The following is a 27,778-nucleotide window of genomic DNA, read 5'->3' on the forward strand; positions in this document are numbered from 1 at the left end:
TTTGTTTCCTCATCTGTAAAATAAAGCTTATTTTGAAGATCAAAATAAATATTGCATATCAAACTCATTGATACCATGTTTGGTAAGTTCACAGTGAACGCTCAACAGATGGTACCTCGTTATTGTTGCTCAGTAAGTCACTGCTAAGACACACTTTTTATCTGTGTAGAAAGATCAGCAGGGGCCAGTGCTGTGGCCTAACAGGTGAAGGCACTGCCTGCAGTGCTGGCGTCCCATACAGTACAAGCCGGTACAAGTCCCAGCTGCTCCACTTTTAATCCAGCTCTCTGCTATGGCCTGAGAAGGCAGAATACGACCCTAGCGCTTGGGCCCCTGTACCCACTTGGGAGACCTGGAGGCGCCTGGCTCCAGATCAGCACAGCTCCAGCCGTTGAGGCCAACTGGGGAGTGAACCAGCAGATGGAAAACCTCTCTCTCTCTGCCTCTCCTTCTCTGTGTAACTCTGACCTTCAAATAAATAAATATTTTTAAAAAATCAACAATGACATCAGAGTTCAATAGTCAATTTCACTGATTAGCTACCATTCTGTAATTATGAAATCAGCCCTAAATGCCAAATTTGCTTAATATGGGGGGCCTATGGTTAATCTGAGGCAATAACAGACACAGTGATATTGAATGACAGTTGGCTCCTTCCCTTGTATGCACCACAGAAGCTAGGAAGGGAGGTGTGTCCTTTTTTTTTTAGACTTTATTTACTTGAATGGCAGAGTCACAGAGCGAGAGTTAGAGAGAGATCTTCCATCTGCTGGTTCATTCCCTAAATGGCTGTAGTGGCCCAGTCTGGGCCAGTCGCAAATCAGCAGCCAGGAATCCTCTCTAGGTCTCCCAACATGGGTGACAAGGTCCCAACTACTTGAGCCATCACTGCTGCCTCCCATGGTCTGCACGGGCAGATGGGCAGTCACAAGTTGGAAGCCAGGAATCAGATACTCAAATATGGACCGTGTCTTAACTGAAGGCTCAGTGCCAGGTTAACAGCATTGGGCTTGTAAAATGAACATTCATTAAAGCATTAAAGAAAGAGTTTAGGTGCCTTTGGACGGTTCTGAATCTCATCAGTGTTCAAGCACATGCAACTTAAAGCTCTTTTTTGACGGTTCTTTTTCTTGCCGGTAACATACAGTACACACAAAATTCAAAAGGTTCAAAAGACGAGGTGGCAAAATGGATGTTTCCATCACACTCCAGGCTCAAAGTTGCTCTCTTCACTCCACTTCTCGCTCCCTTCTGCACCTCACATTGTGACTTAACATCCTGGAAAAAGTCCTTTTCTGCATATAGGGGTAGCCTTGTAATCTTCGATGGCAGCTGGTATTCCACGTCAGGTATGGGCCCCCCTTACTACCAAACCAGCCTCCAGGGAAGGATTTCGGGGCTGTTTGCAGCTGCTTGCTCTTACAAGCAAAATCTCCCAGCGCTTCCTTGTTCTTATGATTTTATTTGAAAGACAGAGTTACAGACAGAGGTAGAGACAGATAGAGAGGTCTTCCATCCGCTGGTTCACTCCCCAGATGGCCGCAATGGCCGGAGCTGCGCCGATCTGAAGCCAGGAGCCAGGAGCTTCTTCCGGGTCTCCCACACAGGTGGGGGGGCCCAAGGACTCGGGCCATCTTCTACTGTTCTCCCAGGCCATAGCCTAGAGCTGGATCGGAAGAGGAGCAGCCGGGACTCGAACCGGTGCCGATTGGATGCCTGCGCTTCAGGCCAGGGCTTTAACACTGCACCACAGTGCCGGCCCCTCCTGGTTCTTTTCAATCTCCAGAGCTCTGCCGAGTGCCCTGGGCCCACACCTCAGCACGCACGTGCGGGCGGGTCCCCCGTGCGTCGCGGGCCGGGTCCTTCGGTCCTCCCGCCCGCGGGGGCGCGCGGTCCCGCCAGCTCCTCCGCCCTCAGCCCCGGCCCCGGGGAGGTGCTCCTCAGAGGCACCCGCGACTTACAGAACAATGGGTCCTTTCAGCTGCCCCCCCGGGGGTGGGGGTGGGACGAGGGCTCGTCGCCACGGCAACCACCCCGCTATTGACAGCCGGCCGCGACGCCCGCTTGCCGCGCCCCTCCCCCACCCGCCGACCCCCGCCCGGCCCGCCGTATGGCGCGTGTGGCTCTCGCAGCTGTCGTCACGGGAAGGCACCGCTTTGTCTCCAGGGCATGCAAGCCTCGCGGGTTTCCGTCGCACCACAGCGTCACCCCGAGGCGACCCGGGCCCGGCTTCCCGGCGGGCTTCTCTCCTCGGCCGTCACCTCAGACGCTGTGGCGTCCGTCGAAGGAGGGTCCGCGCCCGGGCACGCCGCCCGCACACAGCACCGGGGGTGTCCCGCGCCCCAGACCCCACGGCGCCACCCTCTGCGGCCGCGCGCCCGCGAGCGACCGGGGCCCGGCGGCGCCGACGCTCCGCCCCCTGAAGCGCGCGCCGCGCGCGCCGCCGCCGTTGGCGGGCTGGGGCGGGGGGCGGGGCGCACACGCACGCGCACGCGCACAGAGCGGCGTCCGCTCCCCGACCCGAGAGGCGCCGACGCGGGTGTTTGTGGGCGCGACCGCGGCCTGTGTTTTTCTCAGCCGCATCTCACTTCCGGTGTGTGACTGGAAAAGTTACGTATAACCTTTCGTGAATGCTTGGCTCTGACGGAGGAACTTGGTAAACGTTAAAAAGAAAAAAGAGCTTTGACTTGCAGGTGTCTGGGATCTGGGGTTCAGAGAACAGCAGCCCTGCACCTGGGGTCTGCCCCGGAGGCTTGTTTTGGAACAGATGGCAGGAAAAAAAAAAAAAAGATGGCAGTGGCGAGAGAAAATGCAGAGCCCAGGGAAATGAGGCGTCTGGTGCGGGGAGAAGAGAGCACCACTTCGGAAGCCGTGTGGGTGGGGAAACGGACTAGTCAGGAAATCTTACCCAAAACTAAAGGGTCGGAGCGGTTTAGCCACTTCAGATCTCATGGAGATTTTTTGTTGTTATTGTTATTGTCTAATAAAGTTAAAAGGTAATTTCCAAGGGATGAAAAGAACACTGCAGAAACTTTGGAAATGCTCGAAGTGTAACGAGAGATGAAGCCCAGCAGGTGCCTGGCAGGAGGTAAGATCTTGTCTTTGCTTCCAATTGCTGACAATCACAGTTTGATAAACAGGAAGTAGCCAAGTCCGGCACACAGGAGACAAGCAAAGGCTGTGTTCTTTTTAAATTTCCTCCTCTGAAAACAATTCTTATCTAAATAACAGCTCGAAAATAATAGTATGTTCCCCTGGAACGTTTCCTTTATAGTCCATGCTCCTCTCTGCCCTGGTAGATTTTGGAGGAAATTCTGTCATTGTTGTTGTGAGATTCGGTATTTCTCCGCTGATTGACTGTCACAATTTGAAACTCTAAGTTAGCTCATTTGATAGTTTAAAAAAAGCGGTGAAGGTGGTTATTGTGGAGCTGGTTACAGCAGGGTAAGCCCTGCTACCCCTGTGGGAGACCTGGGTGGAGTTTCTGCCTCCTGGCTTTGGCCTTGTCCAGCCCTGGCCCTTGCAAGCATCTGAACTAGCAGATGGAAGATCTCTCCCCCCCCCCCTTCCCTCCCTCCCCAGCCCTTCCTATCATTCATCCTTTCAAATAAATCTTCAAAAGATTGTTATGATCATGTCACAGCAGTTTTCGTTTCTGACAGTAATAGTAGTGTGATGTTTACCAATAAATACTGCATACGCATCGCTCCATTACAGTTACCCACGAACTGTGTGCGGCTATGGAGAAGTTCGGGAATGAAAACCAGGCCGAGTACAACTCCAGCATTCTGATCCCTGTGTCGGCCAGAGCACCTCTGCTTTATCTGTCTTCTCTCTAAGCTTCCATTTGTCACCTAATTTAAACAACTGGAGACCACCATTACAGTGACATCTTAGAGTTGGAGTAATTTAGTCCAGTCCTGTCATTTTATAGACCAGAGGCTCATCTAGAGGACTTGCCTGTGATCACTCTGCCAGTTTGTGACTATGGCCTTGTGACTGCTCGTCCTACCCCTCCCTGGCCATCACTTACTGGGCATTCTTTTCAGTATGGACCTGGTTTTTTTCTAATGAGATTAAATAAAAGCTGTCTGGTGGAGTTTCCTGTTTTCCAGGCCACCTCCCCTACATCCTTCAATTCCAGACCTTACTTAAAATATCCAGTTTATTCCTCGAGTGCAGTTGCCCTGTTCTCTCCCCTGACTGTGGACAGCCTGTTCAGTTGCCTATCTAGTCTCGTCTCTCATCTTCATTATTGACAGAGTCCCATCTGGGGACAAGGGTGTGCAAGTAGGCATGTGCCCAGCTAAACACATTCCTGGCACATATTTTAGCTCAATTCTGGACAATATAATGTGAGTAGGACTCCAGGAAAATGCATTAAAGGGAGTTGATTCAGTTAGCTCATGCCTTTTTGCTCTTTGTCTTTTTCCCTTTGTACCTGGAATACTGCTTGATGTCTGGAGCCATGGGAACAGTGCTGTGAGCATGAGGCTGAAAGTTCTATCCTAGAGATGGTGGAATGACAAGCTAAGAGAAGCCGAGTCTCTGAGGGAAGCTGCCATTCCAGGCCTGGATTTCCTACCCCCTACTTCTCATGAGAGAAAAAATCAACCACTATTCAGTGTTGCCTTGTTTTTCTGGTTTTCTTTTACAAAACTTATTTCATTGATTTCAAAGGCAGACTGACAGAGAGAGAGAGAGACAGAGATCTTCCATCTGCTGGTTCATTCCCTAAGTGGCCACAAAGGCTGGAGCTGGGCCAGGGGCCCAAGCACTTGGGCCATCTTCTGCTGTCTTCCAAGGCACATTATCAGGGAGCTGGATTGGAAGCAGAGCAGCCGGGACTTGAACCGGTGCTCTGAAATGCCATGCTGGTGTCTTGAGTGGCTTAAACCTGCTGTACCGCAACGCCAGCCCCTTGCTTTCTGTTATATGCAGTGAATGCAGCCCATGGTGGCTCCTGTTTGGGATAACAATGTAGGTTAGGAATTCAGTTTTATTCAATGTTATTTTTTGAACATTTACCAGCTACTTGTATGCTCATATTAGCATACAACATCAGGGGTTTATAGTAAACAATAATTGACTCATCCAGTCCCATAAAGAAATAAGCTCCTCCCGACTCCCCGCTATGGGCTGTGTCTGGCTAGACTGGTATGTGGTACGACCTAAAAGTTCAAGTGCTGCCTCGACATCTCTGAGCATCCCAGGGCCCGAAGCTCCAACCTTGAGCTCCCCTACTGTCACCATCCATGCAGCAGGGACGGCTCACTGCCTGGCTAGTTCTGCTGTCAGCTGGTTCGGCTGACCCCACGCAGTTCTCAGCTCACTGGGGTTCACCGTCCTCTCAGCCTGTGAAATGACTCAAACACGCCAATCCCATGCCCTCCTGTCCCCCTGTCTCCCACAGCCCCGATGGTCTGCTCTGCTCCAGAGCAGGCCTGGAGCTCCTCGGAGGACACACTGCATTCTCCTCTCGGTGGTGAGAGTATCCTGGTCTCTCACGGATAAGCAGCTGTCCCCTGCCTCTGTCCAGTGTGTCCCGTGTCATGCAGTTGGCCATTGCATTCTTTTCTTCTGGCAGGGATCTCCCTTCATCAGCAGGTGAATAGAAGGTGATCAGAACAGTTTGGTGAATTAAAGGCCTCTTGGGTGCCAGGCTCTGTGTTAGGCAATGGCTATAAGGATGAGCAAGACAGATGTGATGCTTGACGGACAGCTCGGAGAAGAAGGACAAAAAAAAGACAACAGAGAAATAAATACAGGAAGCTGTGGTGGGTGTTATTCAGAATGGCTAGAGGGGCGAGTAGTTGGCGCAGCCATGAGCGCCTGGTGGAAATGGCCATGACCTACACTGGAGGTCCTGGGTTTGACTCCCAGCTTTGCTCCTGATTCCAGCTTCCTGCTGATGTGCACCCCGGGAGGCGGTGGTGATGGTTCAAAAAATGGAGTTTCTGACACTGACTCAGAACCGAGGCAGGGGTGATGGAGTGCGGGGGGAGGTGCGAGGTTCATCAGGAGAGATGGGAGAGGACAGGTAAAGAGGGGTAAAGACATTTGGGTTTATCCCCTGTGAATGCAGGGACACCGCCAAGCTTTAAGAGCCTGCTCTTGCTGCCATGTAGGAAGCAGATTGAAGGGGGCTCGGATGGAAGTGGGAGACCAGCACAGAGGTGGTGGTGAGCGGGCCGACATGGCAGTTGGAGACAGGATGGACTCCTGACGTGTGTTAGGGGGTAGGATCGTCAGAGTTTGCTTCTGAGCTAGCTGAGGGGTCGAGGGTAATGGGAGATTTAAAGATGACTTAGAGAGACTGATTTGAGCAGTTGAGTGTAGGGTGGTGGTGGTGGTGTCATTTACGGAGATGGCGACACCTAGAGGTAAGGTGGTGGAACTGCAGGAAGGAACTCGTTCTCACAGACCCGTTAAAGAATCTGTGTGGCACCCAAGTGGAGAAGTCAAATAGGAAACGGGGTGAGTAGGTGTGGACTTATGTGAGCAGGCTGGGGTTGGAGATTCAAAACTGAGAGCCGTCGTCATTCAAAGAGCTAAGGCGAAGTGTGTGGAAAAGAATACAGGAGCAGTCGGGACAAGCCTAGAACGCCATGGCCTTGAGGTATGAGTGGGGCCTGTGGCTGGCTAACCACCAAGGTCTTGGGTTCCCCTGAATACTTCCCTGAGAGAGTGCCCTGGGGGCGATGCTGAGGTCTCCTTACCGGCAGTTGAGTTTTGGGAATGCAAACTGGCTTACTGGAGGCTTCTGGGTAGGAGATTCTCTGCCACCTGGAAGCAGGGTGCCCCCCTGTGGAGACCCAAGCTGCCCTGATGACATCACCGTGTGAACGACAGGATGAGTTGCAGGTTACTCTTTCGGGTCATTTCCGTTCCATCGTCTTCATCTTCAGACAAGCTTGGTATCCGTGTCCACCCTGGTCTCTGTGGTGCCGTGGGAACGAAGCGATAAAGTAGTGTGTCTCATTGGCATTGAAGACTCACAGGGACACCGAGCCTGCCCCGTCTAGCACGCTGAGAGCAGCAGCCAGGACTGAAGGAATGTACTCACTGCAAGCCACGCACGATGGGTTCACAAAGTGACGGAGTCCAGTTATGGAGATGGGACGTGGGTCCAAGTCATGGCAGAAGCACTGCAGGTGCCAGTGCCCTGAGATGCTCTTCGCTCACAGGGCAGGGAACAGTCACCTCCAAGGCAGGGACAGCACACACTTGGGACAGGCTTCACAGAGGAGGAAACAGATGGCTGGGGCTCTGGGGCTGCAGAAAATCTCCTCCGATGGCATAAGCCAAAGAAAGGACGTGCCAGGTGGCAGCTCTGTGAGAACACAGGCACGCCGGGCAGCTTTCCCCTCCCTCTGTGGGGGGCCTCTACTGAGGTCTGTTGCAAGGATCAGGCCAAAAATGAAAGAAACCTTCCCAGCGACCCTGATAGCTGGGACGGGGCTTTTCTGGGGGAAAAAACAACAAAATAAAACAAAACCAATTCTCTATGATGAGAACTGTTACTGTGGTGTAGCGGGTAAAGCTGCCACCTGCAGTGCCGGCGTCCTACATGGGCGCTGGTCTGAGTCCTGGCTGCTCCACTTCCGATCCAGCTCTCTGCTATGGCCTGGGAAAGCAGTGGAAGATGGCCCAAGTGCTTGGGCCCCTGCACCTGCGTGGGAGACCCGGAAGATGCTCCTGGCTCTTAATCAGCGCAGCTCCAGCTGTTGTGGCCAATTGGGGAGTGAACCAGCAGATGGAAGACCTCTCTCTGCCTTTCCTTTTCTCTCTTTGTAACTCTTGACTTTCAAATAAAAATTAAAAAACAAAAAACCCTACAGTGCTTTGTCAGTGGCAGTTTAGAAAACTTTTTCCTAGACATTTTTAGGTGTAAAACAAGATTTGCCACTCACCAATGATTTCCTGTGGCTTCCCTTAAAATCATGAAAAGGTGCAGCTCAAGCCTGTTAGGAAAATGGCGCAGTCTTATCTATGGCGCGACCTATACCCTGACACCATCCTAGGCTCTAGCCCCCGCCACCATTGCTGGAAGCCAGGTGGCCCGGTGTCAAGCTCCACCCCCATCCTAATGGGATTTGCTATTGCTGCTTCCCTGACCACCCCCTGGAAAAGGGATGTTAGACCCGCTTCCCAGACACACGCTCTCTCTTTACATGTGGCTCTCTCGCTCGCTCTGTGCTCTCAGCTCTGCTCTCTACCCCTCTCACCTCTCTGCTCTCTCTCCTCTCCTCGCTAGCTCCTCTCCTCTCTCTCTCTCTCTGTCTTATACTCTCTCTTTTTCCTTCGCCCCTTCCCTCCAGCCTGCTGGTTTTCCCCAATGAACCCTTTCCCTTACTCTGGTGTTTGGTGTGTTTTGTGACCGCCTAACAAAGCCCCCACATCCCACATTACTTAATACAAGTCAAGAAGTATTTGTGTGTGAGCTTTGTATATGACCCTGGGCCATTGGCTGTGACTGAATTAGGGCTGTTGCTCAATCAGAAACCTGGGAAGAACCCTCACGCTCCCATCCCATGGCTCCCCAAGCCCTGCTGTTTTCCCTCCCGCGGGACAGCTCCGAGCTTGTCCAACTTCTCTGCAATGCGCCCATCCCGGCCGCAGCAGTCTGCGGCCCTCTCCTGGGCGGCTGCCATGGTCTCCGTATCCTCCTGGCCCAGCCACCCCTCACACACGGTCACTCTGAGTTGGCCCTCTCCTACTTCACATTTCTTCCAGGGCCTCCTGGCTGATAAGAGGCAGGAGGTATGGACTCTAGCGATTGCTTTGAACTTGCCGTGTCCTTCACTCCCAGCTCTGCCACTTACCAGGTGTTTGAACTTGGGGCGCTCCTTAGGTACTCACTGCAATTCTCTCATCTAAGAGACTTTTAATGAGGGTCATCTCTTTTCTATAAACTCTGATATGTGGAGTGGCCTGGACCCTTGTCCTCTTGTGTCTGTGTGCTCACTCCCTCTGTCATCTGTCTGGTCTCATGGCTTTAAATACCTACCAACTTGGGGCCAGCGTTGTGCAGTGGCAGCCAACTGTGACGCCAGCATCCCACATGAGCACTGATTTGAGTCCTGGGTGTTCCATTTCCCATCCAGCTCCCTGCTAGCGCACCTGGGAAAGCAACAGAAGATGGCCCAATCCTTTGGGCCCCTGCCCCACGTGGGTGCAGTGGATGACTGCGAGAGAAATGCCCGCAGCAGGGGTCACATTTCTGCATCGCAGACACATTACTTAGCAATCACATGCTGTATCTTGCGTGGTTCTGTAGGTAATACCAGTTGTGAATGCCTTTCTACCTGTCTTCTCAACAGCTCCACGAAGTAGGTACGCTCAGTATCTTTATTTCAGACACGAGGAGCTTGGAGTTTTGAGAAGCGTGGCTACCCTCCCAAGTTCACACCGGTGGTTAAGTGTTGGTGCAAGATTTGAACCCCGGTGCTGCGGCACCAAAGCCTCTACACTTACACCAGGCCACGCCATTCAGCTATGTTTGCCTCTGGCTTATAATTAGCCAACTCTATAGCAAAGAACGATCCATGGCCTTGTGTGTGGAGGGGCTGCCACGGGTGCTCCATTTTACCAAAGTGTATGGCATCAGGTAGGGCCACGTCATCACCCTCACCTGTTTTCCATTTAGCCAGACACTCAGCTCGGCCAGGCACCAGCACCAACCCTTGCCGCAGCTCATCTCATTTAATGATTCACTTTGAGAAGAACGTCAGCCGAACCCTGCTGCTGGCGGCTCCACCACGCTCTCTGGATCACAATGACATGAGTCACTTAATCTAAAAATCGCATCCAAGTCATCACAGCGCCAAAGCAATTTGGAGAGAAGCCTGCCTAATCCCTGCATTTTCCGGTCCTGGGAAACGGATTCTGAGAAGTGAAATGCCTTGTCCTAGGCCAAGCAGGTGGTGTGTAGGCCATGTGTGTGTGTGTGTGTCTTCCACCCCAGGTTCACGCCCCACATGATCTCTCGCGACAGTCAGGGCTGGGCCAGGCCAAAGCCAGGAGCCTGATCCAGGTCTCCCACGAGGGATGCAGGGGCCCAGGCATCCGGGCCGTCACCCGCAGCCTCCCAGAGTGCCATCAGCATGGAGCTGGGACCCAAACCCAGGCGCTCGGACGTGGGATGCGGACGTCTTAGCCGCCGCGCCGCCCGGCCGCCACTACAAGCATTTATCAAACGGAGGGTCTTAGCGTTCCCGCTTCAGCACTACCCACGGGGCGCCCCGGAAATCACCTCCCTCTCCGGCACCGCCTTCCAACTGAGGACTGTCCTCGACCTCCAATCAGGGCCCGGCGCCGCCGAGCCGCACCAATCGGAGACTACCAAAGTCTCCACAAGGGCCAATTGGAGGCGCAAGCCGTAGGACGAGCGCCCAATCAGAGCGCAGGAGCGGCAGAGCGACGCCCAATCAGCGGCCCGAGGCGTCCGCCGCGGGAGGGCGGGCGCGGGGGGAGGGCCGGCCAATCAGCAGGCGAGCGGCGGGCGGAGCGCGCGGGGTGGGGGTGGGGCGAGGGCGGGGCTTCCCTCACGGCGGAGCGCTGAGCGCTGTGAAGAGGCCGGGTGAGGAGGGCTGGCAACCTCCGGGCGGGGGCGGGGCGGGGCGGGCGAGGCAGGGTCGCGGGTTCCAGCGGGGCCCACCCTCGGGGGGTGTGGGCTGTGGTGGGGAGAGGTGAAGGGCTGAGCGGCGGGGCTCGCTGAGGCGGTCTACTCCAGTCCGATGGCGGAGGGAGGGGCGGGCCCTGTTGCCATGGCGACGCGTGCGCGCCCACCGCTGGGTCCAGCGTCCATCTCCAGCCCCCGAGTGCCCAGACTCGGGGCGCGGCGCGGGCTGTGCAGGGGCCGAGGGGTCCGGCCCGCGGCCTCTGCGCGCCTGGGCCCGGCGCAGGCGCCTCCCCCGGAGACCCGGGGTTCTCGCGCCCGGAGCCTGAGGTCCCCGCACACGAAGGCCGCGGTGGCGGAGCCCTGTCCGTGAGCCGCTAGGGAACTTGCGTCTCTGGTCACGTTGAAATAAGCCGGTCACGTGGAGTTAACACTGTGGATCCCAAGGATTCCGGTGTATAGTCGGAATTATTAGGGGTGAGGTGTTGGAAATTCCGCCTCTCGTGCAAGCCCTCCAGATCGGCCCTGTCTCTTTTTATGTATTTGACAGGCAGAATTAGATCTTCCATCTGCTGCTTCACTGCCCAGATGGCCACAGCGGCCAGGACTGGGCCAGGAGCTTCATCCGGGTCTCCACCGGCTCCTGCTGCTCTCGCAGACCCGTCAGTGGAGAGCTGGGTCAGAAGTGGAGCAGGCAGGACTCCCACCTGGGCCCAGATGGGCTGCATCTGACGGTGGCTTAGCCCGCCATGCTGCCACCCAGCCCTTTTCTGTGTCTTAGAGCACGCAGTCAGTGTCTCACATGGCCACATTAAGCTGCACATCTTGTCGCTCCCCCTCTTCATGGAGGAACGACACTAAACCCTGCCTAGACTTCCTATCCGAGTCACGGCACCATTATGTCGCTCCCCGTCTTCGTGGAGGAACAACACAGGACCCTGCGCTGTTCTTTTTTTTTTTTTTTTTTAATTTTATTTTTTTTTTAATTTTTTTTTTGACAGGCAGAGTGGACAGTGAGAGAGACAGAGAGAAAGGTCTTCCTTTGCCGTTGGTTCACCCTCCAATGGCCGCCGCGGCTGGCGCGCTGCGGCCGGCGCACCGCGCTGATCCGATGGCAGGAGCCAGGAGCCAGGTGCTTTTCCTGGTCTCCCATGGGGTGCAGGGCCCAAGCACCTGGGCCATCCTCCACTGCACTCCCTGGCCACAGCAGAGGGCTGGCCTGGAAGAGGGGCAACCGGGACAGAATCCGGCGCCCCGACCGGGACTAGAACCCGGTGTGCCGGCGCCGCTAGGCGGAGGATTAGCCTAGTGAGCCGCGGCGCCGGCCCTGCGCTGTTCTTTTGTCTGCTCGGCCCTCCCCGGGTTTGCTGCTGGTTCTTCCCGGGTTGGCTACCGTCCCTCCACCTCCGTGGAAGGGCGGTGCCCCCTGCCACCTTCCCCACTTCCGCGGGGGAGCGGCACACCTCCGGCCAGCTCTCTCGGGGGCTGCTCAGGTGTTCCTCAGGTGTTCCTGGTGCATGTTGTCTCTCTCCTCCTTTATAGTCCTCTTCCACCAATCCCAACTCTGCTACCCACACGCCGAGTACGCTGCTCTCCTCCAATCAGGAGCAAGTCCTGCTGTTTATTGGTTGAACTGGAGGCAGCTGAGTAGAAGCTGTTTCTCCCTTCTCAGCGCCATATTGTGGGAGAGCAGATGCATAGAATAAGTCTTAATTCCAGTAACAGTCTAGTCCGAGTTGCTCCCCACACATCTTTTTATTTTTAAATGTGCTTTTTAAAAATTTATTTGAAGGGCAGAGAAGTAGACAGAGATCTCCCGTTAGGCTAGTTTGCTGGGATTGGGCCAGGCCGGAGCCGGCAGCTGGGAATTCTATCCGGGTCTCCCCACAGGAGTGGCCGGGAGCTGATCTCTGGAGCCCTCGCCTTCTACGTCCCAGGGTGCGTGTAGCTGGAAGCTGGAATTGGGAGTGGAGCTGGCCGTTGAACCCAGGGGCTCTGATATGGGATGGAGGCATCCTGAGGGTTGTGCTAGCTGCTAAACCAAGACCTGCCCCCAGGTGCACATGTCTCGTATATGTAGGATTTTTGGCCAAAACATGACATCGAATCCATTGATATTCTTTGAAACCTCTGTGCTCAAAGGGAATACTGTGCACTGAGTAAAAACAAACAGGGCCCAGTGCTGTGGCTCAGCGGGTTAAAGCCCCAGCCTGCAGCACCAGCATCCCATATGGGCGCCAGTTCAAGTCCCAGCTGTTCCACTTCTGCTCCAGCTCTCTGCTAGGGCCTGAGAAAGTAGTATAAGGTCGCCCAAGTCCTTGGGCTCCTGCACCCGCATGGGAGACCCGGAAGAAGCTCCTGGCTTTGGATCAGCACAGCTCTGGCTGTTGCAGCCATCTGGGGAGTGAACCAGCGGATGGAAGACCCCCCCCCCCTCTCTCTCTGCCTGTGCCTCTGCCTCTCTGTAACTCTGTCTTTCAAATAAATAAATAAATCTTTAAAAACAAACAAAACACGAGACCTGGCTCTTTGCCTTCAAGGAGCCTCTGGTCCAGCTGAGGAGCAATAGTTGCCCAGAGCTGTGGTATTTTAGATGGCCTTAACCCTGGCCATGGTAAAGAGAAGCGGGAGGCCTCATCCGCTGTTGACTGACAGGTGACAGCTCTGATGCTTAGGGATTCGAGGGAGGGGTGTTTCAGGCTCCTGTGAGCCTGGTCTTGAGAACTGGGTGAGTCTGGGACCACAAGGCGCTGGGTGTGAATGAAACCAACGTTGGCTTTGTTTCTAGGGCAGACGTCGGCAGAGTCCGGAGGCTCCCAGGCGGAAGAGGGCTCTCCCCTCTCTGGCCGCCTTCACCATGATCCACAGTCTCTTCTTGATCAACTCCTCGGGGGACATTTTCCTGGAGAAGCACTGGAAAAGTGTGGTCAGCCGTTCCGTGTGTGATTACTTTTTCGAGGCGCAGGAGAGGGCCACGGAGGCAGAGAACGTGCCCCCGGTCATCCCCACGCCTCACCACTACCTCCTCAGTGTGTACCGCCACAAGATCTTCTTCGTGGCCGTGATCCAGACGGAGGTCCCGCCTCTGTTCGTCATCGAGTTCCTTCACCGAGTAGTGGACACCTTCCAGGTCCGTGTGCGGGGCGGGGGGGGGCGCCCGAAATGCAGAATGTCTGTCTGTGCCCGTTTCCTTTGTCCTCAGCCTGGTTAAGAAACTCTTTCTTTCTTTCTTTCTTTCTTTTTTTTTTTTTTTTAAGATTTATTTATTTAGTTGAAAGAGTTAGAGGCGCAGAGGTAAAGGCAGAGAGAGAGAGATGTCATCTGCTGGTTCACTCCCCAAGTGGCTAAAACATCCGGAGCTGGGCTGACCTGAGCCAGGAGCCAGGAGCTTCTTCCAGATCTCTCACGTGGGTGCAGGGGCCCAAGGACGTGGGCCATCTTCTGCTTTCCCAGGCCATAGCAGAGAACTAGATTGAAAGTGGAGCAGCTGGGACTTGAACCAGCACCCATATGGGATGCCAGCACTGCAGGCGGCAGCTTCACCTGTTACACCACAGCACTGACCCCAAGAAACTTTTTCAAAAATCAAAACTGTGACCTTGATCACTTCTCCCCTCTGATGAGGTTCTTATATCGATTTATTGAAGTGAGGGCTGCATCCAGAGTGACAGCTTGAATCCGTTGAACCTGCTGCAGGAGAAAGCTGTCCCAGTCTTTGTATTCTGGTCCTACTTTTCTCTCAAGTATTAGAGGAGTGTAGAGCTTTTAGATGTAGTGGGCTTGATACTAGCCATTGTTAGCTGTCTTGCTTTGAGTTGCCTGAACAAGTGCTTAAGTGTTTCAAGAAAAAGGAGAAAAGCTAAGTGATGACAGTTTTCAGCGTCTCTGGCCCGGGTGCTCTGTGAAGGCGGCGTCCATCGTGGGTTTGGGGTGGCCACTCATAGCGTGTGAGTGCCGTGGTGCGTTCTGCCTGCAGAGGTTCCGACTGGGAAATGGGCGCCCGTAAGGGTTTAGGTGACACATTTGACAAGGCACAGTTTCCGTTTTGAGTTCTGCCTATCAGACGGGTGTGAAGATCTTGGGAATGGGGTGTGGGGAGGTAAATTAGGGCAGGGTCAGAGCACCCCAGGATTTTAGGCTCCAGATTCAGACAGTGGGATCCTCTCCCTGACAGAGTCACTCAGCTTCTAAACCCCTGTGATTGTCCGCGGGTCTCCAGTGAGACATGAGAAGCCAAGGCTGTGCGGTTTGACTGCTGTCCTGTGAGGTCTTGAGTTAGTCACATGAATGTGACCGAATGTGCGTGGAGGAACTGTGGAACCCAAGAAGAGACAAGGGCAAAATGCTGGTAGAGATTGAAAAGCCAGGCAGAGCCCTTTCTTTGGCTGTGGCTACATCACACGTTGAGGGCAGCATTCCCCAAGGAATTAAAATCTATATTTCCTAAGTTTTCCTCCTACAAATACTCCCTGATAGTACTATCATTCTGGGATTCCAGTTATCATAGTGTGTTCCAGCTCCTTTGCACATTGGAAGCCAAAAAATTGGAAGCTGCAAAAGGTAGAGGAACTTAAAGAACTCAGTAGTTAGCATCTTAAACTACTGGAAATGGACCTTGTTAGGATTTTGTCATCTCTCATCTGTGAGCAGTGCCATTGGTGAAATTCAGCAGGTGCCTCATGTTGCTGTACCAATATTATATAATTTATTGTCAGGAAGGAAAGTTGTTTAATCCAGTTGAAGCTACAGAAGAGTTTGGGAAAGTGAAGTTGTCAATTTGGAGATCTGGGACTTCAGAACGTGTAGTTTTTAAAATTTGAGAGGCAGAATGAATATTTGCAACAACTGAGGCTGGGCAGGCTGAACGCAGGAGTCAGGAATGCAATCCAGGTCTCCCTGTGGGCAAAGGGACCCAACTACTTGAGCCATCGCCTGCTGTCTCCAAGGGTCTGCATTGGTGGGTATGCTGCAGGAGGAGCCAGAGGTGGGCATCGAACCCAGACACTCAGACATGGGCTGTGGGCGTCTTAACTGCTTGGCTAAACACTCCCCCGAGAGTTCGTCATTTTTGAGGCAATTGTTAAAAGTAAAGGAACGGGACTGGCATTGTGGCACAGTGGGTTAAGCCTCTGCTTGCGATGCCGGCATCCCACGTCAGAGTGTGAGTCCTGGCTGCTCCACTTCTGATCCAGCTCCCTGCTAATGCACCTGGGAAGGCGCTGGAAGATGGCCCAACTTCCTGGGCCCCTGTACCCACGTGGGAGACCAGGATGGAGTTCCTGGCTTCAGCCGGGCCCAGACCTAGCTGTTGTAGCCATCTGGGGAGTGAATCAGCAGATAGAAGGAAGATCTCCCTGCCTGGCCCTCTCCCTGTGACTGGGCCTTTCAAATAAGCAAGGTCTTTGAAAAAGCAAAAGGACACACCCTGATTTTAGTGTCTTAGCTGATGTACGCCTGTCCAGCAGCATCATTTTTCTCCTGGAATTTATAGAAGCAGCTACGACGACTCCAGTACTGTCAGCCAGTCCCATGTTCTCTCTGCTCATCCCGCTGCTGGAGAACCGTGGTTTGCTCCACTGCCTCGTAGGAAACTACCCCAAAGACACCAAGCAAACGCATGTGGGCAGGACCGGATCCTTACTCTTGAGAACAGTTATTTAAGATTTATTTTTATTTATTTGAAAGAGTTACAGAGAGAAGTAAAGACAGACAGAGAGAGAAAGAGAGAGAGAAGGTCTTCCATCTGCTCCCCAAATCCCCATCACTCCCCAAATGGCCGCAATAAGCAGAGCCGATCTCATCTGAAGCCAGGAGCCAAGAGCTTCTTCCAGGTCTCCCATGCGGGTGCAGGGGCCCAAGGACTTAGGCCATCCTCCACTGCTTTCCAAGACGCATTAGCAGGGAGCTGGATCAGAAGTGGAGCAGTTCCAGTGCCCATATGGGATGCTGGCACTGCAGACCGGGGCTTTAACCCACTGCGCCCCAGCGCCTGCCCCGGAACATTGATTTTTTGCTGCTTGTATCTCCCCCCAGGATTATTTTGGAGTGTGCTCAGAGCCAGTGATCAAAGACAATGTGGTTGTTGTATATGAGGTATTGGAAGAGATGCTGGACAATGGGTTTCCACTGGCTACCGAGTCCAACATCCTCAAAGAACTGATAAAGCCTCCCACCATCCTGCGAACAGTCGTCAACACCATAACAGGTACGGAAGAGGGGACGCCCATAGGAGGCCGCCCCCATCCTGGCCCGTGCGGTGCTTGTTTTATGCTTGTCGTTGGAGATCTCAAGTGTCTGTGTGCTTTTAATTAGTCTTCACAGCTTTGACTGTAACCTGAAATAATATTTTTGTTACACATTTATATATATATATGTGTGTGGGTGTGTGGGTGTGTGTGTGTGTGTGTGTTTCTGATTACAGAGGAAACATTGTAGAGGGTTTGGAAATACAGAAAGGCACACAGAGGAACGTGAAAATCACTCTCTTTCTTTTTTTATTTACTTAAAAAGCAGAGTATGGTGCTGGCGCTGTGGCATAGTGGGTAAAGCTAACACCTGCAGCGCCGGCATCCCATATGAGTGCAGGTTCGAGTCTCGGATGCTGCACTTCCTATCCAGCTCTCTGCTATGGCCTGGGAAAGCAGTGGAAGATGGTTCAAGTCCTTGGGCCCCTGCACCTGTGTAGGAGACCCAGAAGAGGCTCCTGGCTCCTGGCTCCTGGCTTCGGATCAGCGCAGCTCCAGCTGTTGCGGCCAACTACAGAGTGAACCAGGGGATGGAAGACTTATCTCTGCTTCTCCTTTTCTCTCTTTGTAACTCAGACTTGAAAATAAATAAATAAATCTTTAAAAAAAATAAAATAAAAAAATAAAGAGTGACAGAGAAAGAGAGACAGAGAGATCTTCCGTCTCCTGGTTCACTCCACAAATGGTTGCAATAGGCAGGGCTAGGCCAGGCCAAAGCCAAGAGCCTGGAACTCCATCCAGATCTTTCACATGGGTGCAGGAGCCCAAGGACTTGGGCCGTCTTCCACTGCTTTCCAAGGCCATTAGCAGAGAGCTGGATTGGAAGTAGAGCAGCCGGGACTCAAACCAGCGCCCATATGGGATGCCGGCACTGCAGGCGGGTGCTTTACCCGCTGTGCCACAGTACCAGCCCCTGCTCCACTTCTGATCCAGCTCCTGCTGATGGCCTGGGAAAGCAGCAGCGGACACCGTCTGGGGAGTGAACAGCAGATGGAAGATGGGTCTCCGTCTCTGCCTCTCAGTCTTTCCCTCTTTCTCCACACCTCTTTCAAATAAGTACATGTTAAAAAATGAAGCAAAACCAGGGGTTACCGTTCTTAAAGCTGAAGCTTGGTGCACGACTAGGAGGATTTCTTCTCATTCCTAGAAGTGAAATGCCGGGTCGAGGGGTGTGTACATTTTAAGGGCTTGAATGCAGTATGCTAAATTGTCCTTCAGAAAACTTATGTTAGTTTGTACTTTCTATAGTAATCTCTGAGCCCCATTACCAACCCTATTGTTGATATGCTTTGTTCTTTAGAATTTGATAGTTTCTTTGTATCATGTTTTTGTGACTAAGGACGTAAAAACCTGTTCTAGTGCTTACTGTTTTACCATTTTGTGGGGAGTTTTTTGTCCATTTTTTTGTTGTTGAAATTCTTTTTATACTAATTTAAAAGACTTTTTCTCAATAATACTAACAGTTTCCATTTATCTTTGTGGTATTATTTGCTTAGCCACACTTTAAATACTTTGAGTTAGCCACATTAATCCTTCTACTTCATAAGGTTTTCCATTTTGGGTCTTGTTTAATGCGAAAACATGGGTTTTTGTGGAATTTGACAAACTGATTGAAAAATACATTTAAAGAAAGTATAAGGGCGCAAGAACAACTAGGGCAGTTTTGTCAAAGAATGACACAGGGTTGGAACGATTGGTTCTGTCAGATGTCAAGATACTACGTTCATTCAGCAATGAGACAAAAACTGGTGGAACAGATAGACTGGAAGAGCCCGGGCAGTTTTGAAAATAACATTTTGTAAAAAGACAGCAAGTGGGAAAAAATGTAACCTAGTAGAAACAAGATGTATTTTGTTAAAAATATGGTATTGGCCATTCACAGACAAATAGCTCATTTCAGTAAAAATAGAAAGTCCAGAAACAGATCCTTGCTTTTTGGAATTTGGTATAAATGGATGTGGCCATTTATATAGACCAGGGACCAACTGTTAAATATGTTATACTGGGTCAGTATGGAAAAAAAAAGCCATTCTACTTTTGCTATATACAGAATAAATCCCGATTGGATTGAAGAGTTAAGCACACACTGTATAATTCTTAGAAGAAAACATAGGATAATGTCTGATCTCAGATAAGGGAAGTTCTTTTTTAACAAGTACATTTTTTTCTAGTTCTTTTATGGTTACATTTTTAAAATTCAATCCTTCAATTTATTTGAAAATTATTTTGGCGTATGCCATGAGGTAAGGCTCTGTGTTTGTTTTTCTAGAATTGTAGTCAGTATTTTGGTGCCATGTGTTGGATAATGTACCCCTTTCCCCTGTTCTGAAATGACATTTTGTCTTGTACTGAGTCATTATAGCTTCTTAATTTGGTTTTAGGCATTAGTATTGAACTACCACACTGCTTTAATTATTACAGCTTGATGATACGTTATCATACATAGGGCCTATTTTTAAGAAAACAAATTTTGAGGAATTTTCAGCTAATTTTAAGCCTTAAGCACTTTGTTAGTGCCTGAAGCATTTTTGAATATTGTGAAGTTGTTTACATCTTGTTTCTCACTTCAACATAGAAAAAGATGTCTGAGAACCACTTTCAGAAAACTGGAAGGTTTTTGTGAACATGCTGAATGTCTGTCTAGTATTTCTTTGTTTGGATTAAAAAGATGCAAGCAGGGTGCCGGCACTGGGGTGCAGCAGGTTACCCCATTGTCTGCAGCACTGGCACCCCATATGGACTCTGGTTCAAGTCCTGGCTGCTCTACTTCTTCTTCTTCTTCTTTTTTTTTTTTGACAGGCGCGCTGCGGCTGGCGTACCGCGCTGATCCGATGGCAGGAGCCAGGTACTTATCCTGGTTTCCCATGGGGTGCAGGGCCCAAGTACTTGGGCCATCCTCCACTGCACTCCCTGGCCACAGCAGAGGGCTGGCCTGGAAGAGGGGCAACCGGGACAGAATCCGGCGCCCCGACCGGGACTAGAACCCGGTGTGCGGGCGCCGCAAGGCGGAGGATTAGCCTAGTGAGCCACGGCGCCGGCCCCTTTTTTTTTTTTTTTAATAAAGATTATTTATTTATTTGAAAGAGTTACACAGAGAGGCAGAGAGAGAGAAAAGAGAGGTCTTCTATCCGCTGGTTCACTCTCCAATTTGCTGCAATGGCTGGAGCTGCGCCGATCCAAAGCCAGGAACCAGGTTCTTCTTCCGGGTCTCCCATGTGGGCCATCTTCTACTGCTTTCCCAGGCCATAGCAGAGAGCTGGATAGGAAGTGGAGCAGCTGGGACTAGAATTGGCACCCTAAAGGGATGCCGGCACTGCAGGCGGTGGCTTTACCTGCTATGCCACAGCGCCGGCCCCTGTTCTACTTCTAATCCAGCTCCCTGCTATGGCCTGGGAGAGCAGTGGAAGGTGGCCTAAGTGCTTGGGCTCCTGCTACCTGTGTGGGAGACCTAGAAGAAGCTCCAGGCTCCTGGCTTCGGATTGGCTCAGCTTTGGCTGTGTGGCTCTTTGGGGAATAAAGCAGCAGATGGAAGACTTCCCTCTCTCTGTCTGCTTCTCTTTCTCTGTAATTCTGACTTCCAAATAAACAAATCTTTTTTTTTTTAAGATGCAAGCAACAGCAGGAAGAAATAGAGGCAATATTTAAATTAGTTATAGTGATTACTGCAGTATAAAACCTTTGAATTAAAAATGTTTTTCACGCCTGGCCAGTGGATGTGGAGGACAAGTCAGGTTATTGTTCTACAACTAACTCTTATGGACAAGGGAAGGTCTACTTGTATTTTTCCTGAGTTCCAGTACGGGTGTGAGATGGATCGTGTTGATGGAAGCATTTTTTACCTACCTTAAATGTACCCAAGAACCTGCCTCCTACTAAGTAGGGTACTCTTCTACCCATGAAAGTTTCATGGCAATATGTAGATTCCAACCCTACTGAAAGCTAATATATTATTTAAGCCAGGAGCTGTTGTGACATTTGAGATACTAAGTTCAGGTTACTTTCAAAATCAAAATGTGATATCTGTGTCGCTGTAACCTTTTTTTTTTTTTTAACCTTTATTCTGCTTGGGAAGGCAGACCAGGTGGTGACAAGGAGTTTTTAAAAACGGACTGGGTTACCCCACGTGGAAGTGGAGCAGTCTCTCCTCTCCTCCTTGAAAGAGTCTTCAGTTGTGTGTATGAACGTAAGGGCCCGGAGGTCGGCAGGGGATGTTCTGTGGTTGATTAGAATCAAGTCAGCGTTCAAGTGCCAGCTGTAAAGCACTCATACTGTCTCTCAGGAAGCACCAATGTGGGAGACCAGCTTCCGACCGGACAGCTGTCGGTGGTGCCGTGGCGGCGGACTGGCGTGAAGTACACCAATAACGAGGCCTACTTTGATGTGATTGAAGAGATCGATGCTATCATTGATAAGTCAGGTGGGTGCTTTCACGCGTTCTCACAGGTGCCGGGATGCAAAGGGGCCCTTCTCGTGCCGACTTGCTGGTATTACCCTCCTCCCATTGCGATTCCGCGTCTTCTTCGGCGACTCAGTTTCTGAGCCATCGTTAGCGCCCTGGTGACCTCCTCTGTTGTGCGTGCTGTTCCTGTCGCAGGCTCCACCATCACTGCCGAGATCCAGGGGGTCATTGACGCCTGTGTCAAGCTGACGGGAATGCCAGACCTGACACTGTCCTTCATGGTAAACCCCGGGTGGAGAGGCGGTTTTGGATGGGACATGACGTGCTGCTGGAGAGACAGTGTGGCGAGAATGGAATTGTGTGAGAGAGAGAGAGAGAGAAAAGCAGCGTCTAGAGCATTCCCTGAAGGAGCGCTGCGTGTGTAATGCCTGCTTCTCGCTCGTCCTTGTCTGGTGACTGTAGAACCCCAGGCTGTTGGATGATGTCAGCTTCCACCCTTGTGTCCGGTTCAAGCGCTGGGAATCGGAGCGGATCCTCTCCTTCATCCCTCCAGACGGCAACTTCCGCCTGCTCTCTTACCATGTCAGTGCACAGAAGTAAGCACTCTGACCGCTCCGGGTGGATTCTGGGTGTGGAAGCAATACCTGCCGTGATTAGGAGCTTGGGCTGGCGTTACCTGGGTTCAGATTCCAACTCTGTAGTTACTAATTGGGTAACCTTAGGTGAGTTGCTTAACTCATGTTCCGTTTCATTCTTTTCTTTTCTTTTCTTTTCTTTTCTTTTCTTTTCTTTTCTTTTCTTTTCTTTTCTTTTCTTTTCTTTTCTTTCTCTCTTTCTCCCTTTCTCCCTTTCTCCCTTTCTCTCTTTCTCTCTCTCTTTCTGTTTTTAAAAGGATTAGCTTTTTTCATTTTAATTTTTAAAAAATATTTCAGGGGCTGGCATACACACACAAACACACATGTATGTATGCATGTGTTTGAAAAGCAGAGAGACAGATAGTGAAATCTCCCATCCGCTGGTTCATTCCCCAAGTGCCCACAATAGCCGGAGTTGGATCAGGCCATCCGGGTCTCACACGTTGCCGGGGACCGACTCCCCGAGCCTTCACCTGCCGTCTCCCGGAGCGTGCATTAGCAGGAGCCTGGGATCAGGAGCGGAGCCAGGTCTCAAGCCCAGGCACTCCCATATGGGATGCAGGTGTCTCCTGGGACACCTTAACTACTGTGCCAAGCACCCAGCCCTTAGTATCTGTTTTCTTTTTCTTTTTTTTTCTTTTCTTTTTTTTCTTTTTTTTGACAGGCAGAGTTAGAGAGAGAAAGGTCTTCCTTTCATTGGTTCACTCCCCAAATGGCCGCTATGGCTGGCATACTACACCAATCCGAAGCCAGGAGCTAGGTGCTTCTCCTGGCCTCCCATGCAGGTGCAGGGCCCAAGCACTTGGGCCATCCTCCACTGCCCCCCCAAGCCACAGCAGAGAGCTGGCCTGGAAGAGGGGCAACCAGGACTAGAACCCGGCGCCCATATGGGATGCCGGCACCACAGCCGGAGGATCAAGCAAGTGAGCTGCGGCACCGGCCCTGTTTTCTTTTCTTTACGTGGAAGATAATGAAATCCTCCTTGTTAGGAGGATCTAGCAGTGTGGAAGGCAAACTATGTGCTCATTAAGTTTTTTTTTTTTTTAAAGATTTGTTTATTTATTTGAAAGAGTTGCACAGAGAGAGAAGGAGAGGCAGAGAGAGAGAGAAAGAGATCTTCCATCCACTGGTTCACTCCCCCTTTGGTTGCAACGGTTGGAGCTGTGCCGATCTGAAGCCAGGAGCCAGGAGCTTCTTCCAGGTCTCCCACATGGGTGCAGGGGCCCAAAGATTTGGGCCATCTTCTGCTGCTTTCCCAGGCCATAGCAGGGAGCTGGATCAGAAGTGGAGCAGCCGGGTCTCGAACCAGCGTCCATATGGGATGCCGGTGCTTCAGGCCAGGGCTTTAACCCACTGCGCCACAGCACCAGCCCCTGTGCTCATTAAGTTTGATACTATTATTTTTTTGTTAGACGTCTAGGGAATATTGTTTCTCAGATAGAATCTGAAAAATCCTTGTATTCAGTCCCCCTGACTCAGAGCAACTCTAAACTGTGAAATCAGCACCTACTTCAGACCTACCCGTGGGTGCAGGGATGCGGGATTAAATGGATAGAAAGCGTTAGCGTCATGACTGCACCCAGGAAGGACTCAGTGTTAGGAGCCACTTTTATTTTCGGATTATTTGACTTCTCCGGAGTCTCTCCTGTCAAATCCTGACAACCTACCCCACTCAGAGGATTTTGTGAGCATCAGGTGTGGTCAGACCACAGCAAGAAACTGCAAAAGCCGCAGGAGGCATGCATGTCACACGGATGGAAGCCTGCAAATGCGGGGGCCTGCGGGTTTGCTGTCACAGTCGGCCCAGCGGCCAGGCCGCTAGGAGAGTTAGTCTCCCGACGGCGCCTTAGCGCTTCAGAAGGAAGACAGCGTAGCGATTCCTGTGTTCAGTTTCCCAGGTCAGCAGTGGGGACCCAGGTGTGGGAGAGAACGCTCTCAGCAGGGCGCTGGCAGTGCGGAGAGCGCCTCACCAGCTGGCTGGGGTCTCCCGTGAGGAGAGCGCCTCTCCAGCCGGGTGTGGGGGCCGGCGCCGCCCTCCCAGCCCCCTCACTGGCCGGGGTCTCTGTCCTGCTCCTTTGCAGTCTGGTCGCGATTCCCGTGTACGTGAAACATAGCATCAGCTTCCGGGACAGCAGTGCCCTGGGCCGCTTTGAGATCACGGTGGGGCCCAAGCAGACGATGGGGAAGACCATAGAGGGGGTGCTGGTCAGCAGCCAGATGCCCAAGGGCGTCCTGAACATGAGCCTCACGCCGTCGCAGGGCACGCACACCTTCGACCCCGTGACAAAGGTGAGGGGCAAGCCGGCTGTTTGGCAGCCGTGGCCGGGCGCCCTGGGGACCGTCGTCTTGCTGGAAGCGACGACACTTGTCCTTTTTCCTCTTCCTTTGAAGATGCTGTCCTGGGATGTAGGAAAAATAAACCCCCAGAAGCTGCCGAGTCTCAAGGGAACCATGAGTCTCCAAGCCGGGGCGCCCAAGCCCGACGAGAACCCCACGGTTAACCTGCAGTTTAAGATCCAGCAGCTGGCCATTTCCGGTAGGCGGCCCGCTTTGCGCCTCCCCTGCTCCCTGGGATAGGCTGGGGTTCCCTTAGGTCAAGATCTGGGATCTTGAGTGACAGCTTTTCCAGCCCCTTCCTGGGGCAGGGTGGCAGTCCTTACTGTGAAGCTGGCCCAGGTGGCCTGGATAAAAGTGTCTGAGAGACAGACACGAGCGAGAAGCAGCCTTGGCACCCTGCAGTGCCCGCGGGCTGGTGCCAGCCCCATCCACGGCCTGCCCTCGTGAGCTGCGTTCTCAGCGGGAAACTCAGAGGTGTTTCCGCGCCTCCCTCCCAGCCACAGCCAGCTTCACGTTTGCTTGTATTTATTTAAATTCATCCTATTTATGATTTCATTACTCTGCACCGATTGGGTTGCACTGTAGCCTGTGCCTGCCTTAGGAGGTTGGTAATTGCAAGTTACTAGTCAGAACGGCTTCATGATGTGTCTGTGAAACTCTTCGAAACAGGTTTTCCCAAGAGATTTATTTATTTATTTGAAAGGCAGAGTTACAGAGAGAGGAGGGGAGAGAGAGTGAGTTTCCATCTGCTGGTTCACTTCCCAAATGGCCACACAGCCAGGGCTGCGCCAGGCAGGAGCCAGGAGCCAGGAACTCCAAGATTACATGGGTGCAGGGGCCCATGCACTTGGGCCATCTCCCGCTGCTTTTCCAGGCGCGTTGAGCAGGGAGCTGGAGCGGAAATGGAGCAGTGGGATTTGAACCAGCATTCTCACAGGGGGATCCTGGTCTCCCAGGCAGTGGCTTAGCCCACAGTGCCACGAGGCCAGCACCCCAGCACTTCATCTTCAAACATTTAATAAACTGTTACGCTCTATGCAGTTGCTTAGAAAAATAAATTGTTTCTCTCTATACAATTTTTCTATGCAATCTACAATATTTTTTGCTTGGTACAGTGAGAATGTTTATGATGTATTCATCTATTAATTCATTGAGTTATAATGTGTATCATTAATTTTGTTAGCGATTTATTTCTTGGGTCCGAAAACCTATGGTGGCCTAATTGTCCGGGCTGCAGGTGGCTTTGCCCTTTCCCCGAGGAAGCGCGCGCCTCACAGGGAGTTTGGTCGCAGCACCGTTTCACCGCAGAGCATGTGCCAAGTGTCAGGCCCCTCAGCTCAGCAGACGTGGTCCCAGCGAGAGCAGACACCCCCCCCCCCCCCCCGGTGCCAGTGCCCTGTTACACTGCCCACCTCCTTGGACTCGCACTCATAGCCTGTTCTTGTCTCCTCCCTCCCTCCCTCCCTTCCTTCCAGGACTCAAAGTGAACCGCCTGGACATGTATGGCGAGAAGTACAAACCCTTTAAGGGCATAAAGTACATGACCAAAGCCGGAAAGTTCCAAGTTCGAACCTGAGAGGCGGAGAGTGTTGCCCAGGGAACAGTCACGAACTTTTTCATTTCTTCCTTGTCTAAAAGTTAAAAAAAAAAAAAAAAAACCCACCTGTCTCCTAGGTCAGTCCCTGCAGGACCCACCTGCCCCTTGTCTTCTGTAGCTCCCGCACCCCGGAGCTCACGGAGGGAATCGGGTCCCACGGAGAAGCGGACGGAGTGAGACCCACTCAGAGCCACCTGGTCCTCCAAGGCAGAGGCGGCGATGGAACAGCACGCACCCAGGAGGGCCAGCAGGGGTCGCTGGCGTGGCTGCGGTCGCCTAAAGCCAGCTAAGGGACTCTTGATTAAGGCAGAAGAAAGGAAGAAACGTGAATGTGTGTCAAAGAAAGGCCAGTGGAGGATCTGACTTGAGAGGGAGAAGAAAGACCGGCGAGGCCGGATCCTGCACTGATGGTTGCAGATAGCGCGTCTTTCCCTCGTCCCAGACCATTGAACTCAGTTCCTGGTGCAGGGCCCGGCCCCGGCCTTTTCCCTGCGAGCCGAGCCTTCACAGGAGTCAGAAAAGGCAAACCGGCCGCGGAAGTGCTGCTCCCGTCACCCCCAGAGCAGCCACATGTCTGTGCCGTGGCACTGGGGCAGAGGGGGCCAACCACAGCCGGAGCCCGGGGGTCCCGCGTGGCTGTGCAGGGCAGTGCTGGGCCGGGCCTGGTCCCCAGCCCGCCTGCCTGGCGCTCCCTGAGCCGCCCCATGAAGACGAGCGCTTTCCCTGCAGGGTACGGCCGGTCCTTGAGTGTTGATGGACACGAGGTAGCTCCCACTCCACCTTGGGTTCAGGACCAAAAGAAAAAAAAAATCCTTGAAATCTTTGAATAAATCAGTGCTGCAAGAGGCAGGTGACAGCGCGGTTTCAGAAACCTGCAAGGGAAGCCCCTCGGCCTTCCCCAGTGGGGTTTATTCTAGTTCCGTGGGAGTTAGCCATTTCAATACTTACATATAACATACAGCGTAAGGGGTGGTGGTGTGCTGTGCTTTGTGCGCGCAGACAAAGGAGGGGCTGCGAGTACCCAGCCCTGGGACCAGTGTGCCTGGAGTCCTGTTGGCAGGATTGGTGCGGGTGTTTCCTTTCCCGCTGGGGGCCACCTTTGCTGCCGACTTGGCAGTCCTCGTGGTTTTCCTGTAGGGCGCGCTGTGCTTCGCGGAAACGCGCGGGCTTACCGTCCCAGCAGCCCGGCGGGCCCTGCGTGTCCGCCCGTGCACACATTCCCACAGAGAGGCGGCCAGCACGCGTCTGTCCAGGCTTCAAGTGCAGCTGCTGGCTCCTGTCGAGGGCCACCCAGCTTCCAGGGACGTCGCCGGGAAGCAGCAAAGGGTCTGGACTGTGGGACCTGCAGGCCTACACATCCGTGCAGTGGCCGTCCATCCCCGGGCTGCAGGCTGTGGCGTGCAGCCCTGCCCAGCTGTGGGTCAGCATGCGCGGGCCGGTGCCGCCTCGGGCTGTTTGCTTTGTGTGTGTGTGTGCGCGCGTGTGACACGTGAAGTCGCCTCTCTATTTAAATGACAATGAAGTTGAGTCTTAGCTGTCCTGTGTCCTGTGTTTCCTGGGGTTGACGGTGGCGCAGGGCCCTGCGTGCCTTGGCAGAAGCCGAAGGGGGTCCCTTGCTGTGGCCTCTCGCTACTTCCATGCTCTGCAGCCACTTGGGTGGTTGTCGGGTGGGGAGGGAGGAGGTGTTGGCAGGCGATGTCATTGTAACATGGTCTGCCCTCAGTCCCGTTACTCTTGGGGAACACAAAAGCAGGCTGTGGACGTCTGTCCTGGTACCCGCGCTGGTCCGATCACCTGCCCCCCAGGTTAACTTCACGGGAGCATCTACTGTCGCAGAGAGCTCTGGAAGGTGAGGCGTTGGGGGTCTGGGGTGTGGATGTGGTGGTCATTGCCTATGTGAACTGGTGTCCTTCTGTAAAACTCACAGGCTTGCAGGTTGGGGTG

The 27,778-nt window shown here is 52.6% G+C and overlaps 1 protein-coding gene across 9 annotated transcripts; it reads left to right on the forward strand.

The window, feature by feature from the left end:
• Window positions 1–2,477: 2,477 nt before the first annotated feature.
• On the forward strand, window positions 2,478–27,369 carry AP3M2 (adaptor related protein complex 3 subunit mu 2). 9 transcript variants are annotated; one of them, XM_008273918.4, is made up of 11 exons: window positions 2,501–2,656; window positions 2,990–3,088; window positions 13,410–13,751; window positions 16,655–16,826; window positions 20,939–21,049; window positions 21,146–21,283; window positions 21,461–21,546; window positions 21,728–21,861; window positions 23,982–24,189; window positions 24,292–24,436; window positions 25,713–27,369. In XM_008273918.4, the coding sequence occupies exons 3-11, from the start codon at window positions 13,479–13,481 to the stop codon at window positions 25,811–25,813; spliced, it is 1,368 nt and encodes a 455-aa protein (XP_008272140.1). In that variant the 5' UTR covers window positions 2,501–2,656; window positions 2,990–3,088; window positions 13,410–13,478; the 3' UTR covers window positions 25,814–27,369. The 9 variants fall into 9 exon arrangements, with proteins under 9 accessions (XP_069924713.1, XP_008272140.1, XP_069924715.1 ...); XM_070068614.1 differs by lacking the exon at window positions 20,939–21,049 and having other exon boundaries at window positions 2,502–2,656; XM_008273919.3 differs by lacking the exons at window positions 2,501–2,656; window positions 2,990–3,088 and adding an exon at window positions 10,517–10,582.
• The last annotated feature ends 409 nt before the right edge of the window (window positions 27,370–27,778 follow it).

The sequence above is a fragment of the Oryctolagus cuniculus genome, chromosome 2 (genome assembly GCF_964237555.1).
Source record: "Oryctolagus cuniculus chromosome 2, mOryCun1.1, whole genome shotgun sequence".
Lineage (NCBI taxonomy): Eukaryota > Metazoa > Chordata > Mammalia > Lagomorpha > Leporidae > Oryctolagus > Oryctolagus cuniculus.

Coding starts and splice junctions, on each gene's coding strand:
- AP3M2 (XM_008273918.4), top strand. CDS start 13,479: ATGATCCACAGTCTCTTCTTGATCAACTCCTCGGGGGACATTTTCCTG. Junction 16,827..20,938: donor AGTCGTCAACACCATAACAG/GTACGGAAGAGG, acceptor CTGCTTGGGAAG/GCAGACCAGGTGGTGACAAG. Junction 21,862..23,981: donor TACCATGTCAGTGCACAGAA/GTAAGCACTCTG, acceptor GCTCCTTTGCAG/TCTGGTCGCGATTCCCGTGT.